Source organism: Geotrypetes seraphini, chromosome 1, assembly GCF_902459505.1.
Source record: "Geotrypetes seraphini chromosome 1, aGeoSer1.1, whole genome shotgun sequence".
In the NCBI taxonomy this organism is placed as follows: Eukaryota; Metazoa; Chordata; class Amphibia; order Gymnophiona; family Dermophiidae; genus Geotrypetes; species Geotrypetes seraphini.
In genome coordinates, this window is record NC_047084.1 from 374,813,972 (window position 1) to 374,831,861 (window position 17,890).

The 17,890-nt window shown below is 42.2% G+C and overlaps 1 protein-coding gene across 1 annotated transcript in view; it reads left to right on the top strand.

Annotated features, from left to right (window-relative positions):
- Positions 1-17,890, top strand: part of LOC117346133 (low-density lipoprotein receptor-related protein 2-like) — a 266,925-nt gene that overhangs the window by 82,550 nt on the left and 166,485 nt on the right. The window contains exons 9-12 of the mRNA XM_033915540.1: positions 4,580-4,748; positions 7,886-8,054; positions 11,468-11,687; positions 17,007-17,129. Of these exons, the coding sequence (XP_033771431.1) occupies positions 4,580-4,748; positions 7,886-8,054; positions 11,468-11,687; positions 17,007-17,129 (681 nt within the window). The remainder of the gene's footprint in view (positions 1-4,579; positions 4,749-7,885; positions 8,055-11,467; positions 11,688-17,006; positions 17,130-17,890) is intronic.

A 17,890-nucleotide genomic window follows, 5' to 3' on the forward strand; every position in this document is an offset into this window, starting at 1 on the left:
TTGGCCACGGCTTCTTTCAAATTTCTCACTTGGAAGGTTCTCTTCCTGATTGCTCTCACCTCTGCCAGGAGGGTCAGTGAGCTCCATGCACTAGTAGCAGACCCACCCTTTACCGTCTTTCATCATGACAAGGTGGTTCTGCGTACACATCCAAAGTTTCTCCCTAAGGATGTCTCTGAATTCCATCTCAACCAATCCATTGTTCTGCCTGTTTTCTTTCCGAAACCTCACTCTCACTCTGGAGAACAGGCTTTGCATACTTTGGACTAAGCGGGCTTTAACTTACTACTTAGACCGTACTAAGCCCCACAGATCATTCCCTCAACTCTCTGTCCTTTGATCCGAATAAATTGGGACATCCTGTTTCTAAACGTACGCTGTCCAATTGGCTCGCAGCGTGCATTTCTTTCTGTTATGCTCAGACCGGACTGACTCTGGAAGGTTCTGTCACGGCCCATAGAATTAGAGCTATGGCAGCATCTGTAGCTTTCCTCTGTTCCACTCCTATTGAGGAAATCTGCAAGGCTGCCACTTGGTCCTCAGTTCATACTTTTACATCTCACTATTGTCTGGACGCATTCTCCAGACGGGATGGTCACTTCGGCCAATCTGTTTTGCAAAATTTGTTTTCCTAATGGCCAACCTTCCCACCATCCCTCTTTTTGTTAGCTTGGAGGTCACCCATCAGTCAAGAATATGCTGCCTGCTTGTCCTGGGATAAAGCACAGTTACTTACCGTAACAGGTGTTATCCAGGGACAGCAGGCAGATATTCTTGCGTCCCACCCACCTCCCCGGGTTGGCTTCTTAGCTGGCTTATCCTAACTGGGGACCGCGCGCCTCCGTCGGGCGGGAAGGCACTCGCGTGTGCGCGGTGCGGCCTGCTAGAACTTTCCAAGTTCTTAGAGTGCAATCACTCTAAAATTGTCCGTACCGGGGCTCCGTCGGTGCCGTCACCCATCAGTCAAGAATATCTGCCTGCTGTCCCTGGATAACACCTGTTACGGTAAGTAACTCTGCTTTCTGGTCCTTGAGAGCTGGAGCCAGGTTAGGTTTTTAGGATATCCACAATGAATATGTATGAGATGGATCTGGATACACTGCTTCCTTGAGATGCAAATCTATCTCATGCATATTTATTGTGGATATCCTGAAAACCTGACCTAGCTCTGGCTCTCGAGGACTGGAATTGCCTACCCCTGGGATGGGGGAAGCTTCCCCTATAGATCTCCTTGGTGTTTCAACAGAAACTAGGAACATATTTTCTTCCTGTCCCAATGAAACTTTCAAAAAAATTTCAGTGACTTCTGTTAATTCTATGCAAGGTGACAATTGAGGGTGAGCTTGCATTGAAGAATTATAGGTTCAACTAATTTCAAAATGGAGAAACTCCATGATTGTTTAGGTTTTCTGAAGAAACTGCAAAAACTGAAGCAACATAAGTAATTTAGCACTGGTGGCTGCTACCAAGGGCAACTTAATTATTCATATTCAGATGGGAGCATTGGAAAATGCAGCAAGGGCTTGTAACATGAGGCTATTTAACTTTCCTATTACACACTTTCACCAAGAGAATTTTCACAAGTATTTGAAGGATATAATTAACTTCCTAATTTGCATTATCTTCCTAAGGGAGTTGAATAATTAATATCAGACGATAGGAAGAATTACTTCTCCTGATTAGTTTGAACCACAGTTCTTAGACAAAGCATCGAGGAGAGGGCAGAGTGCACACCAAATAGCAAACGTAAAAGCACCTAGGACCTTGCAGAGCAGAATAGAGTTCTAAAGAATTACTCTTTTGAAATTTAAAAAATCGAGACTTTCTTGAATATTGTGTAATTCTTTTCTTTAACTTTTTTACATTGTGTTGAAGCCAAAATTTAATAACCTGCTCACAACTGTGGACAATATATGCTGTACAGCAAAACTCCACAGCAATCGTGCAAACCCTCATTCTTATGATGTGGACTATTAGAATTTGATGTGATATTCTATTGACTTTAGATATGTCCTGCTTTCCTCCTCCCCCCCCCTTATTTGTAAAGTGTTATTTTTATTTAATTGAAGAAATAAATGGTGTAGATGACTAGTATTTCCACAGCCATAGGCTGATACAAGCTACACCTCTCAGGCCAGATCCTGCATTGTGAAGATGTACTAAATCTTTTTAAGAGAAACTGACTTCCAAAAGTCTCAAACATGGCCAACTAATTTAGAGCTACATACCAGAAACACCAAGGCAGGCAAACGGATGTAAACTTGGAAGACTATCTTCCAGGGTTGCTATGGCTTACTGGGTTCCAGCATATGCATTTTCTGATCTTCCCATTCAGTTTTGTGGCCACCAGCAGGACCAATAGTCAAATCGATAGCTTTTTGACTTGTAACTCCACTGAGTTTTCCTTAATCACAACTGGCAAACATCACAAGAGCATGTTGACTGGTTGAAGGGTCTGCTTCTAAGTGCACAGTTCATGGGTGATTTGGACAGCAGCTGAAAAGGTTCTGAAATTGGTCACATACCCATTGTTTGCCTACTTAATGTTTCCACAATGCTAAGTGCAAACATGGTTCAGGTTCTGAGTATAGCTGTAAGCACTGGCATGCTGCAACTTCCCAACAGGAGCATCTCTACTATTCTCCATGTGCAACTTAAGCGGTCTCAAGTGCTGCAGGGTCGCATCTTGCCACTAGGAAGCTTTTAGTCATTAGCTGCTGCATTTTTGACTGAAACAGAATCAGTGCTGCTCTTCAATCCATAGGCCAACCCACCCAGAGACCACATTAAAGCCCTGGTGTTCCAGTGGCCTAGTTGGGGCAGGAGCAATCCCAAGTTGCTGGTTCTAATCTCAAAATGGGCTGCCTGGACCACCTGCAGCAGCCTTGTGAAAATGAAGGTGTATGCACAAGGCATAGCTTCTGCAGTGGCCAAATGGCTGGAAAGAGGGTTGCATCACTAGTCTGTTGGGTGGACTCTTCTAAGTTGATTGGAGTCCTCGACATACAGTCCTCCTAAGGGTGTGCAGGTTCACCATCATAATCCCCTGATAGTGAAGGAGAGGCAAGCTCTGCTGGACTCTTAGGGAACTTGCCTGTTCCTAGTAACTGAAAACGTATTGAAGCATCACTCTACTGGCAGACAAGCAGTTGGGAGGATTCCTACTCAGAGGGAACAGTGTTGGTGTGGCTGGTGATCATAAGCACACTGCCATTTTACGGTAGCACCTCTACCTCAGAGCCTTATTGCTAATATAATATCCCTTGTATGATGTAGGTGCTTTTAGAAGATCGCTATAGACCTCTGCACACACATAGGTCTGGAACGATCTTCTAAAATTGCCCATAGCATTCTGCAGAGTTTTCCATCAATTTTATGCTACATCATACAAGGTATATTACATTAGCAATAAGGCTCCTGAGGCAGGCCATACTGGCCGAACCAACATGCTTGTCAAGCCATTGCACAGATTTTTCTCAATTGTGAAATTGCACACCAACATCGTTTAATCTCCACTGTGATTTTGTTTCTTTGGTTATAATGTGTGGGTTTTCTCCTGGTTTTTCTGACGGCACCACTGCCTAGCACAGATGCCTGAAATAGGCATATTGCCAACAACAGCCTGTGTTGGGGGGATCGGGGTCTTCTGCTAAAGGTGTTTCAACTGAAGACCATCGTATTTTATGCTTTTCTTTTTTTTTTTTTTTTGTAATACTGATTTAGATGGTATTTGGGCAAATTCACTAAGTGGTAATTTAGGCTTACGGATCTAGATCGGCAACCTTTCAAAAGATTGGGTGGCATTAAGGAAACCTTTTTAAGAGCTGTGGAATAAACAGTTTTTAGTTATTGGCCGAAGACCATTCAGTGTAGAGTACAATAACTGGAAAAATATAATAGGATAACCTTTTTACCAAAGCCCCCCCCCCCCCTCCAAGCTGGTTGAGATCCAGCTTATTGAATTGGGGATGAGTAGAAAACTTTCTAAACCTTGCCTCTCCTATACTGCCCATCTTGTTTTTACTATCCTCAGAACTAGTCTTTTACTCTATCCTACTAAATCTTTCTCCCTATCCTTGACTTAGTATGGACTATTCTAACTCAAAGCAGAGAACAATACAGAACAGTCTGGGTTTTTAGAGCTAGTCATGTCAAACTAGAGGGGGAGGTCAGGGTTTATTTTTCAATTGCAATGCCAACAATACTCGTGACATTGGGCTGACACTTAACCCTCCATTGCTTTTGGTACAAAAATTTAGCTTGAACTTGGGTTGCCATAGAGCTCCAGAAAAGGAGGACAGATTGAGACATCAGGTTTTACTTCCATTGCTTTCAGGAGCAGTAATGTCTCAAATCTGTCCTCCTTTTCTGGAGCCATATGGTAACATTAGCTTTAACTTACTAGAGACAAAGTACTTGCATATAATGTAAACCACTTTAGTTTGTACCACAGAGAGGCAATGTCCATTACCCTTACCCTCCCTGATGTATCTGTAGTATTGAGGGTTAAATATATGCGAAACTGTTACTGCTGTGATCATATATTAATGATATATTTTTGTTTTCCTGTTTATCCTAGACATTGCAGGAGTTAACAGTATAGCAGTGGACTGGCTCACTGGTCTGCTTTATTGGTCAAGCAACCTTCACAATAGCATATATGCTGGACTGAGTGACAGAAGGGGATATATCAAGATTCTAGAAAAGAATCTAGTACCACAACAACTAATTGTGTTTCCAGCAAAAAGGTAGGCAGTGAACACTAGAGGGTGTGCATGGCGGTAGGGAAAAATGTTAATAAAAAAATAACACATCCCTCAAAAATAAAAAAGCTTGCTTATAATAAAGCTTTACATATGGTAGGATTAGCTCAGACACGGAGGGGCAATAAATGTGGCAGAAACCCCAACCACCTCGCCACCCAATCATTGCCAATATCCCCCCTTGATTAACCCTCCTTGTCTCTGAGCTAATCCTACCATATGTAAAGCTTTATTATAAGCAAGTTTATTTTTGAGGGATGTGTTTATTTTTGATTAACATTCATGCTTTCACTCCCTGTTTATGCCTTATGGTATGTTTCATGTTCCCTTTGGTATGTTTTGGTTTTTTTTTTTTTGACTTGGTAGGGAAAAATGTGCCACATTTTTGTACTGACTGCTTTGGGCATCTAGCTAGTCTCTGTGCCTTAATAAAAATAATAAAATACCCCATTGTCTTAAACATCCTAAATTAGAAAGACGGCCATAGACTCAAAACACACTTATCTTAAGCCAAAATTTAATAACCTGATCCAATTTAATTTGGCAAAAAGTATGACACTTAATATACATAGCAACCCCACAGCAATTGGCAATCATGCAAACCCTTTCTAGAACCCTTGGTCCATTGCTCTAAATCCTCTCTGTCATGGAGCACCTATAAATCCATAACTTGTATACATTTATCCCAAATTTCCTTTAACATGCCAAATTTAAAACATGATCAAGCCCTTAAATAAAACCTGCACACAATCCCATTGTAAAGCATTTAAAACAGTAGGAATAGTGAGACCCCCCACAACTTAAAATTAAAAAAAAAACTTCTGCAGTTTATTCTGTATATAATAATAATAATTTTATTCTTATATACCGCCATAACCTTCGAGTTCTAGGCGGTTCACAACAATTACATTAGGATCCGCATTGACATGCCGATTTACAACAATTTATTAGATATGTAATCTGGTATCCCCTTCTCAGTAATCTGGCTACCATATTCTGGACCAACTAATCAGTCTGGGGCAAGCTTGGCTAGACATACTGCAGTAATCAGGCAAGAGATCAGATTCTGGGTAACATCATTAAGTAGACATGGCCAAAACAGCTAGATCGTACCACTTCAGTACACTACTTTTAGTGTATAATTGCACATCCATTGAAACACTTAGGGCTAGATTCTCAAAAGTTTAACAGTCGCTAAACTGTTTTCCAGCCGTTTAGACTGTACGCAGTCTAATGGCGGATTATCTGTTTTTAGTGAAGTTTCTAGCAGTCTGACACTGACATGCAAATGGGCTCTTAAACATTGAAATGATCCCTCTGGATCCTTTAAAAATGCAGAGTCATGGCCCCTCATATGGGATGGGCCTTAAACAACCTAAGCCAATTGGAGCCTCAGGCCCCTCCCCATCCCAAGATGCACCGGGGAAGGGAAATTCCCATTTTAGACTATGCAGCAATAGCTGGGAGGAGAGTGTTCATGTCCCTCCAGCTCATCTGAGGTGAGGGGGGTCACTGCTGAGAAGGGGAGTGGTCGGGGTGCAGCAAAAGAGAATGGGCTTTTTTTTTTTTCTAGCATTGATGACATTTTTCTGCATATGTGTCCATTGCTATCAACAGCAATGGGCATAAATGATCTAATTGCTCCATGCAATATGACCTGGTCTTCTGCTAATAACAAAATCAATTCCACAAAATATAGCATAATACAAAGCTTTAAAAAAAATCCTATATTTACTAGCAACCAATGTAATTTAATGAAATATGGTGTAATTCTATCATTTAGAGAAGTTTCAAGTTTTCTTAAGGTTTGTTGTATATGCAATATCATATACTTCAATGCCTGTAACATTTTTAAAAATAAGGGACAAAACAAAGCTTTTTATACAATTGAATACAAATTATATACGTTCTAATTCATAACTGATACAGAAGGCGAGGAGGATGAGCTACAATCTTTAAAGAAAGAAGAAACATTTAGGGAAAAACACATATGGTGGGAACACAAAAGAGAAACAAAGGGATATAAAGGCAGAAATGATCATAGAAAAAAAAGATAAGCATATCCTAAATAAACAATATTGTAGTACTCCCTGGGAAGGAATAATTCTTCATATACCACTTTAAACAAATAGCAAAGCAGTTACAATAAATCAGAAAAACAGACTAACTCAGGGGTCTCAAAGTCCCTCCTTGAGGGCCGCAATCCAGTCAGATTTTCAGGATTTCCCCAATGAATATGCATGAGATCTATGTGCATGCATTGCTTTCAATGCATATTCATTGGGGAAATCCTGAAAACCCGAATGGATTGCGGCCCTCAAGGAGGGACTTTGAGATCCCTGGACTACTTATGCCAGAAAAGTAATTAGATTAAAAACATTTGAACCATAAGTGCAAAAACTGACTTATCAAAATATTTCCAAACTACCCATAATTTCTTTAACCCCCCCATTTATTAACTTGTTGCTCCAAGCTCAAATTATCTAATTGAATGCACAAAGCCTCTAGTTTGCATATCAAACATGTAATTACTTTGACCAGTGTGGTAAGATTCAATCTAGCCAAAGAAACTTAGTTTTGTTTATCTTCAACTTATGGGTTGTAACCCATTTTTCTATAGTTTCGAGCTGTGACCTGAAAGGCTTAGGGTAGCAAATGATTATGAGCAGAACTCAAGGGGAGGACTTCCTCTGCCACTTCTAATGCTGCTGAAATCTGAAGCTCTCCAATGTTAGGTGCATAGAGTTGGAGGTCTGAGGAAAATAAAATTTTTGTGTGGTCTTCCTCGGAAAATTATTTTCTCTGCCCTTGCCACATCATAACACAAATATCTTTCAGGTGGCTTGTCTTGAGTGCATGAGTCAATGCTGACATGACTTAATTGTTGACTTTGAATGTCTTTCAAGAACTGCACTTATAGGCAGCTCACCTAGTCACTAATTGGGGCTTTTAATGTTTTTTTTATAGCAGAACTTGTCTGCTACAAAACCTCATTCAGATCTCTTCTTGTAATGGCCATTTATATATATTTTGCAGTCTATACTAATGAGCAAAGGAAAACAAGTGACGTAACTTGTCTGTAACTGCAGTAGCTTAAATTTGGCTGCTTCATATCTTTGCAGGTATATGTATTGGGTAAATTTTGGCAATAAAGGAAACACTTGCATAGAGGCTGCTGGAATGGATGGCTCTGACAGATATGTGCTGGTGGCTGTTCCAATGGAAGAGACAGTTGGCCTGATGCTCGATTCTGTAACTGAGAGACTCTACTGGATCAGTGAATATAAGGAGGTATCGTGAAGACAATTGTGTTTTACTCCATATTTGGCTTAACAAATGTAGCAGCTGTTGATCTTTCACATTTTGGTACTTGAACTGCATGAGTGAGCGCCTTCACTGGTACACGCGTGCTTGTGCAGAGACTGAGATGCTCCATGAAGGAAGGCTGGCTTGTGGTCCAGCATCTTGAAACTGTTGTAATAGATGGATAAAATAGACCAATTGGTCTTTCTGGTAGTCTTGTCCACAAACAGGATGATTTATTCAAAACTGCTAAAATAAGGAAGCTACTTCTGGATAAACTGGCATACTTTTATGCTGTTTGGCATTTAATGTAATAGGATTAAAGGGTAATACCATAAGTAGGTGCTATGCTATGCAATTAGATATATAGTTGCCACTTTGTTGTATATTCTGTTTGTTTGGTGGTTTTTTTTTTGGGGGGGGGGTTGCTCACTAGGCTGAGCTGTTAGTGGTTCTCTGTTTCGACATATAAATGTATAGTCGATAAATTATCCCTTTTTTTAAAGCAGTATTCCGGAAAGATTTACCAGTAGAACGTAGCATTTGGAAAGCTCCTTATTTCAGCATTTGGCTTCATTTTGTACACAAAAGCAGTTCTATAAGCAGGCTAGATGCATAGCCAGAATTTAATTTTAGAATGAGAGGGGTGGTTTGCATTTCCTGTTCTCTACCCCCCTTCACTCCCATTAGATATTTACTGACTGGCTAACAGGGCTTGAAAATACCTAAGACCTAGGGCAATGCTGCCTGAGGAGCAAGGAAGTACTTCATGCATGGTCAGCTCAATTGCATTCTATACATTGATGGCATCGCAGGCTTGAGAACCTTGCTAAACTCTGCTCAGACAACAGGAGACCCTGGCAGGAATTTTTTTTTTTTTTTTTGCTGACAAAAACCTTGTCAGCCACGCATTAGTACCATGATTTTGGAGAGGGCCTGAGCCTCCTGTGGCTATGCCATTGAAGCGGGCACCCTGGTGGCCATACAGTTGAGGACCTGTTGTATAATAGCATCTGGGCTCCCAGTGCTAGTGACCTGGGTTGGCTACTGTTGGAGGTACTGGACTTTATGGACCTTCAGTCTGTCCCAAGATGGTAACATATGCTTATGTTCTACAGTAGAAACACATGCTGATACCAGTTACTCATCACTTATATAGCTACAGTTAAACCAGCCATGGATCTGGTGTAGATGTAGCGGAGACCTAAGTGCTCTGTAGTTTCCATGTATGGAAGTCTTGCCCATGTGTCTGCCCCTTGTTTATATACTGTATACAAACTATGCACACATTGTAAAATAGCGCTTAATTCACCTTGCTGTCACTTGTACATGTGACAATATTATATACACTAGTCTTTAAGCCCATTACATTAACGGGCACTAAAATGTCTGCCTTTCTTTCTGTCTCTCTCCCTCCCTCCCGCTGTCTTTCTTTCTGTCTGTCTCACTCCCTGTCCCCCTTTCTCTGTCTCTTTCCGTCTCTCCCTGCCCCTGTCTTTCTTCCTTTCTTTCTGTCTCCCTCCCTATTTCCCTGTGCAGAAGCCGAAGCAGCATTCCCTCCCCCTCCATGTCCTTGTGCAGCAGCATTTTTTTTCCTCAACCCCCCACTTCCTTGTGCAGCAGCCACAGCATTCCCTCTCCCTCCATTTCCCTGTGCAGCAGCAGGATTTCTCCATCCCCCCCTACACTTCCCGCGGTCTGGCCGGCTCCCTTGCCAGTTATTTTTAAGTTTAAAGGTGTGGCGGCGGCTCCTAACGATCCCCTGCATCGGAAGTCTTCTCTGACGTAGGTGCGGCTCGAGAGAGGAGCTGCGGCGGCACCTGTAAACTGAAAAATAACTCCGGCAAGGGAGCTGGCCAACTGGCAGTTCAATGAGAGCCACAGCTTCAAAACGGAGCCCTCTCTCGGACACTCTCCTGCCGCAACTAACAGGGGACAAACTGCCGGTGCCGCCATTGTGAAACCGCCACCGCAACTGCCACTCTCCTGCCGGTCCTCTAGGCGCAACTAATAGGGGACCGACAAACTACCAAACACAGCCGCATGCGCCTGAAGCCGACCGCTATTGAAAGAGCTGCACGCTCATGCGCCTCCAGCCACTGCATACGCCTCCAGCTAGCGCAGGCGCCGTGAGGACTGGCACAGAAGCACACCCCAGGAATCACGATCTGTCGTCAACGCATGCGCGTTTAGGGTTTTATATAGAGAGATTTTATGCTGAAGTGGCAAGTAAATGTGGCACACTAAGTCGGCATTCATAACTTTATGTACTTTATATACAGTTATTTGATTGTGAACTGCTTAGGTTTAAAGGGGTATAAGCTCTTAACTACCTATTACTAGTAAATAGTCCAAGTTCATGTGAAGCATCCATTATATATATATATATAATGGATGCTTCACATGAACTTGGACTATTTACTAGTAATAGGTAGTTAAGAGCTTATACCCCTTTAAACCTAAGCAGTTCACAATCAAATAACTGTACAACAAAGAATTTTTATATTTATCAAAAGTTAGTTAGAATACTTGGTTCACTCAACATCCTTCACTTTGCAGGCCTCTTGTAGGTAGGCATAGAATCTGAATGTTATAGTCTGTATTTAGAAGCCATGTTTGTAATTTGCACACTAAAACAGCCCAAATGTGACTTTTTTTAGTTTTAGGAAGTAACTTTTGTAAAACCTGATTTAAAAACCTATGGCATAGGGGCATGATTGGATATGACCCAGGGCAGAACAAACACTTTCTCGTATCTGAGATGGAACATTGAGCAGTACATTACAGGAGGGATTAGGGGAGGTCATTCCCTTAAACCCCAAAACATTTTTGTGCAAAATAAAGCCAAACAAAATCATACCTTCTTGTATTTAGTTATGCACCTATTTGGAAGCCTACACAAATGTCTGGCACTTGGAGATGGTGGTTGTTTTAGATGTTTTAATGTACAAATGGTTGCTTTTACTGTATATAACCACTGCATACAAATGTATTTATTTTATAAGGCTCTACATTGGCCGAATATTTCTCAAATACTAGTGGAATTGGATGTATCCTGACGTGGAAGCCGGAAGTTTTGCTTGGTCTAAAATGGGGATTGTACACTTAGATTGCTGACCTTAAGTTATAACTTATGCACAGATGTAGTTAGTCTTGGATGTTGGTTTTAACTGAAGTATAAATTGTATCTCCTGTTTTGTTGTGGTCGGGACCATGTTTTAATGGTAGACCTGCCTGACATTACATATTGAACAGGAAAGATGAGGTTAAATTGCTTGTGGATTTAGAGTGACCATAGCAATTAACTTCTGCTACAGTTTTAAGGGGCGAGCTGTGTCTGTTTAAATATCTACTGAAATGTATTTAAAACCTTAACTATGACACATCTGCATATATTTTAGTCCATAGAAACTATAAAGATTGATGGCACTGGAAGACACACTTTCCCAGACATGATCAAGGACCAAAATCCTTTGGGACTGGCTTTCTATGAGGGCTGGTTTTATTGGGCTGATGCAAACAGTTTGTTTAGAGCTACTCAAGACTCTGAGAAAGAAGTGCTAATAAACATTACAGGCCTCTCTGCTTTCACCATGATGCATAGACTTCTGCAGCCTCAAAGTGAGTCAAATCTCTTGCTAAGAATGGCTAAATGAATGTACTTTCTATCCCTATTTAATGCATTTTTGAATTACATTGTGCTCTTGCTCTTCAGAAATTTAGTCAAGATCCTAATTTAACCTTGGAAACGCTTACTAAAATTTTGGCCAACCAACTTGGAGGGAGGAGGTTGAAGCTACAACTTCAGTACCCTGGAGTTGTGGGTTCAAATCCCACACTGCTCCTTGTGACCCTGGGCAAGTCACTTAATCCTCCATAGCCCCAGATATGTTAGGTAGATTGTGAGCCCACCGGGACAGATAGGGAAAAATGCTTGAGTACCTGATTGTAAAACCGCTTAGATAACCATGATAGGCAGTATATAAAATCCTAATAAACTTGAAACTTGTTTCAGGATAGATTTCAGACAAAGTGAACTAGAAATTCAGCTAAAATACAGGCAAGCTTTTCTGTATCCTTCATCTTAAGGTTTTAGCATCTCTGATGTCTCTGAATTCAGTATAAGAGGCATACAATTTGGGGTTTTTTCCCTTATGGTGCATCCAAGTTTTGACTAGCTTAGTTTTCAGTTCAAATTTCTTTGGGGGTGCATGTGCCCACTGGATCTACAGAGCTGGTGCTTGTCATTTAGCTCACAAAGGTGCAGAACACAATTAATGTTTGTGTAAAAAATATAGCTTTCCCACTTCTGTTTTATCAGTAGTAGGTGTATGGTATTCTAAGGTTTTGTCCTGGCTTGTTTACTTTTGTTTGCAAAAATAGTGGGTGCCTTTTATAAATTGCTGCATAGTATTAAATTCTGTATTTTTTGCCACCCAGCTGTCAAAAATTTCTAGGAACAAATCAAATGTGTAAATTAAACACAGATCAGTACAACATGAGCAAAACTCTTGGACTAATATTACAGTAACTGGAAATTCCAGTGGCGCAGGAATAGTATGCTGAACCTTAGAGTACTCTGTCCATTCTCATGAGCATACTGCAGAAAGATTCAACTGCAGCTTTTGAAACCACCTTTTCCCAGAAGTCTTCTACCACCTTCAGTTTCTCTTTCCACAGGCAAGCATGCAGGTGTCTGTCTCTTTGATCTGCTCAGTTTATTTTTTATAATGCAATAGTGTTGCGGGTTTTTCGTCCTAGTTTCAGTCTCTTGTGAAATTAGAGATTCCTTTGGACAAGGATCTGCTCTTCCTGTGGAGAAGAGCAGATTTTAACTCATGCATTTGGCAGGTGTATCCTTCAGGAACTTGGAAGCGAGTGCCAAAAGCAAATTTTAAGATGTGAGAAATAGAGCTCAACATGAACTTTCTGTTTGAAGGAGCATTCATTGATTGAAAAATGAGGAGTAAAGGCTTATTTTATATCAGGCACACTACCTTAGCTTATAGTTTGAGTATTTCAGAAACTTATTTTACTTTTGCACTTCCTTCATGTCTGCAAAAAGGTAAACTTGGCATGTGCCAAGGATTAGAAGGGAAAGCTTGCCTTTTGTGAATGGAAAAGATTTGCAACAATGAACACCCCAGAGGGAATGGACAACAGATCTAAAGATTAGAAGAATGGTATTAATGCCTTTTCTGTCACCTAGTAGACCACACACAGATTGACCTCTGGCGTTTGTCTTTACACAGGCTATAGTTTGTTTACGGTTTCATTTGATTCCTTTTTCAACCTGGGACCCCTGATGAAGGCGTGTTTACCGAAACATGGACCGTGTCGGGTCCTCTGGTTTGTTTTAAAGTGTTTTTAACCACATTTAATTTGATATAATAAACTCTGCCTGCATTATACATGTCTGCAATTTTCCTTGTTTTGTTTTACCTATTTAATAGTCACTACTCATACAGTTGACCTGTTTTCCTTTCCAGAAGGGCACTATTCCAGAGACCTAGCCTAATAACTAGTACTAAACAAAAAAGGATAGTGCAGCAATAATGTTTGATAAGTAGCAAAACTTTAATCACAGTCCTTAAAACATTGAACAGTTTGTATCCTGGTATGGTCCAATTGTATGGAAAACCGGTACCTGACATGGTCTGTTTTGAAAACACACTCCTTCCTCAGGGGTCCTAAAATGGAGTTGAGCAGTTCACCAGTTTCGTATTGTTTACTTGACTGTAATTTCTAGTTATCCTTATGGCTCTTTTGCAAGCAGGTTTTACTCCATTTTAGGACCCCTGAGGAAGGAGTATGTTTTCAAAACACAGACCATGTCGGGTCCATACAATTGGACCATACCAGGATACAAACTGTTCAATGTTTTAAGGATTGCAATTAAAGTTTTGCCATTTATCAAGAACTTGGCATCTTGTACATTTTCTGCAGCACTATATAAGGTTGAAATCCTATGAAAACTATTAGAACATAAGAACATAAGCAGTGCCTCCGCCGGGTCAGACCACAGGTCCATCCCGCCCAGCAGTCCGCTCCCGCGGCGGCCCAAACAGGTCACGACCTGTCTATCACCAGAAGTGGCTCCCTTGCCACCTTGATTTCTCATTTAAGTCCTGTCTTCCTATCGAAGTCCTAACCCTCCGGTCTTGCACATGCACGACCTGGTTTGGTTTCTATACTCATTACCTGGTTAGCTTTCTATACTTGTGTTACATCCCAGCTCCTCCCTCAGTATCCCATGATCCCTTTATCCTTCAGGAATCCGTCCAATCCCTGTTTGAATCCCTGTACCGTACTCTGCCTGATCACGTCCTCCGGTAGCGCATTCCAAGTGTCCACGACCCTTTGGGTGAAAAAAAAACTTCCTTGCGTTTGTTTTGAACCTATCTCCCTTCAGTTTCTCCGAATGCCCCCTCGTATTTGTTGTCCCCTTCAGTCTGAAGAATCTGTCCCTATCTACCCTCTCTATGCCCCTCATGATCTTGAAGGTCTCTATCATATCTCCCCTGAGCCTCCTTTTTTCCAGAGAAGAGCCCCAGCCTATCCAACCTCTCGTCGTATGGGCAGTGTTCCAGCCCTTTTACCATTTTCGTTGCTCTCCTTTGGACTCTCTCAAGTACCGCCATGTCCTTCTTGAGGTGCGGCGACCAATACTGAACGCAGTATTCCAGATGTGGACGCACCATCGCTCGATACAATGGCATGATGACTTCCCGTGTTCTGGTTGTTATGCCCTTCTTTATGATGCCAAGCATCCTGTTGGCTTTTTTCGAGGCTGCTGCGCACTGTGCAGATGGCTTCAGTGATGCATTCACCAGCACACCCAAGTCTCTCTCAAGTCTGCTGTCTCCCAACAATACCCCCCCCCCAATTTGTAGTTGAACAACGGGTTCTTTTTCCCTATATGCACGACCTTGCATTTGTCCACGTTAAAGCGCATTTGCCATTTGTTTGCCCAGTCTTCCAGCTTGTCCAGGTCTCTTTGTAGGTCCTCACACTCCTCCCTGGTCCTAACTCTGCCACACAGTTTGGTATTGTCTGCAAATTTTATAACCTCGCACTTTGCCTCCTTTTCCAGGTCATTGATAAATATGTTAAAGAGTAACGGCCCCAGCACCGACCCCTGTGGTACACCGCTTGTGACTCCCCGCCAGTCAGAATATTGACCCTTTACTCCGACCCTCTGCAGTCTGCCCGACAACCAGTGCTTGATCCATCTGTGCACATCCCCTCCCACCCCGTGGTTCCACAGCTTCTTAAGCAGCCTTTCATGTGGCACCTTGTCGAAAGCCTTTTGAAAATCGAGGTAAATGATGTCTATGGGTTCCCCATTGTCCACCCGACTGCTTATTCCCTCAAAGAAGTACAGAAGGTTCGTTAGGCACGACCTTCCCTTACAGAATCCGTGCTGGCTTGTTCTCAATAGGTCATTCTTCTCGATGTGCTCGCAAATGCCGTCCTTGATCATAGCTTCCACCATCTTCCCTATAATTGAAGTCAGGCTCACTGGCCTGTAGTTCCCGGGGTCACCCCTCGATCCCTTCTTGAAGATAGGTGTGACATTCGCCAATTTCCAGTCCTCTGGTACCTCACCAGTTTTCAAGGATAGGTTGCAAACATGCTGGATTGTGCCCGCTATTTCTTGTCTTAGTTCCTTCAGAACCCTTGGGTGGATCCCGTCTGGGCCTGGTGATTTGCCGCATTTTAGCCTGTCTATCTGTTTGAGGACATCCTCCTTACTTACCTCTATGTGATCCAATTTTTCAGCCTGTTCCCCACTCATGAGCTCCTCTGAGTCCGGTATATTAGATGTGTCTTCGCTCGTGAAAACTGACGAGAAGAACGTGTTCAACCTCTCAGCTACCTCTTTATCCTCCTTAATCACTCCCTTCCTAACCCCATCGTCCAACGGCCCCACCTCCTCTCTCGCTGGTCGCTTTCCCTTAACGTAACTGAAGAATGCCTTGAAGTTTTTCGCCTCTCTGGCCAGCCCCTCTTCGTATTCCCCCTTTGCTTTTCTAACCTCCCGATGGCATTCCTTTTGGTATTTCCTGTGCGTCTGGTGATTTTCCTCCGTTGGGTCCTTTTTCCATCTCCGGAAGGATACCTTTTTGTCCTTTTATCGCCCTCTTTACTTCTGTTGACATCCAAACCGGGTCCTTTGATCGCTTGTTCTTGCAGCCTTTCCTGAATGAGGCTTTCCTGAATGAGCTTTGACAGCAGTTTCAAAGGTTGGGGAAATAACCGATGATGCACACTGGGCCTTATAAATAAATGGGGGTGGGAGGTGGGGGTGCAGAGCAGAATATATCAGGATCAAGGCTGGAGTGGACATTGGCAACTCTAGGAGTTGGAAGTAGGACCAGTGCCAGGCAGACTTCAATGGTCTCTGCACAGGTTCCACTTTATGATTAAACACTGGTAAACTAAATCTGTCTCCCTGCCAATTTTTAGAACAGAGTGCCATATTCAACTCTGGCCACCATGTTGGGCAGACTGATGGGACACTGCAGCTCTTTCTGCTGACAGTTTACTATGCTACTAGTGTACATCTGTATTTCCCTCAAGACAATCACTATGGAAACCTTTTTGTCTTATGAACCAATAAGAATTGTCCCACACATTCCAAAAGCAGGGCCTGTAGTTTAAACATTTCTCAAACCTGTCCTGGGGGTAGCCAGTCAAGTTTCAGGATATCCCTAATGAATATGCATGAGATTAGGCATGAAGCTCTTGTGCTCATTCATTAGGGATATCCTGAAAGAGCGGTTGCCCCAAGACAGGTTGTAGACCAGTGGGTCTTGACATAATTTTTGGGATCTTCCAGTTTGGGAAACTGCTCTTAATGCCCATACTTATAACTTGGAATGTAAATATGTATTTTCATGGATGTGCAATTGGTAATCATTTTTTTTCCTCTTGTAGGTACATCTCCATGTACTCCAGAGACTTGTAGCCATATTTGTCTTCTATCACCAGTTCATTTCAAAGGTTATAAGTGTGCTTGCCCTGATGGTACTTTCTCTTTGCCTTCTGGCAAATGTGGACGTAAGTAAACTTCTTCACCCTAACTAATCCAAACTGATTCCATTCTCTGGTATGCTCCTTGCTTCTCTAAACCTCTAATGCAATAGACATAACTTTCTAGTCTAGATAACCTTTCATTTGCTCATTTGACAATATAGAGGAGGACAAATGGGCATGTTTGACTATCTGTCTTGTGCTGCTTTAGCTCTTGGCTAACTTAAAAAAAAAAAAAAAAAGCTTAGAGGGAAGCAGGAGTGTTTTCCACCCTTATCAGGGGATTCTGAGCTGCCTGTCCTCTTCTACCTACTGTATTTTAAAGTACATGTAGATCTTGGAAAGGGATCCTAATTTTGATGTGCAGTTCTGTTGATTTGAAACCTCAGTTTGCAAGACGAGCAAAACTTGAGCAAACTAACTCACAAATCAAGCATTGACTCAATTTGCAAGCCCCCACCCCTGGGAACCAACTATGCTGCTCCCCCGAGGCCACCGGTGCTGCTCCCTCATTTTTCAATCACCTCATACCCCTCGCCCCCCCCCCCCTCCTGACTGGCCCTGTCCTTATTCATGCGCCACCGGGGTTGGAAAGTGCCTGCCACCAGTTTTCTGCTGGGCTGCTGCTGGGCCATGAGCATCTATGCATGCTCAGAGCCTTCTGGCTCTCACCCACTCCGAGATTATCATGAGATTCGATCTCTTGAGAATTTTTTTTTTAGTCTGTTTATTGAAAGTTTTCATATGGGAAAAAATACCACTGCCTCGGGTACCTCCTTCCCTCACTA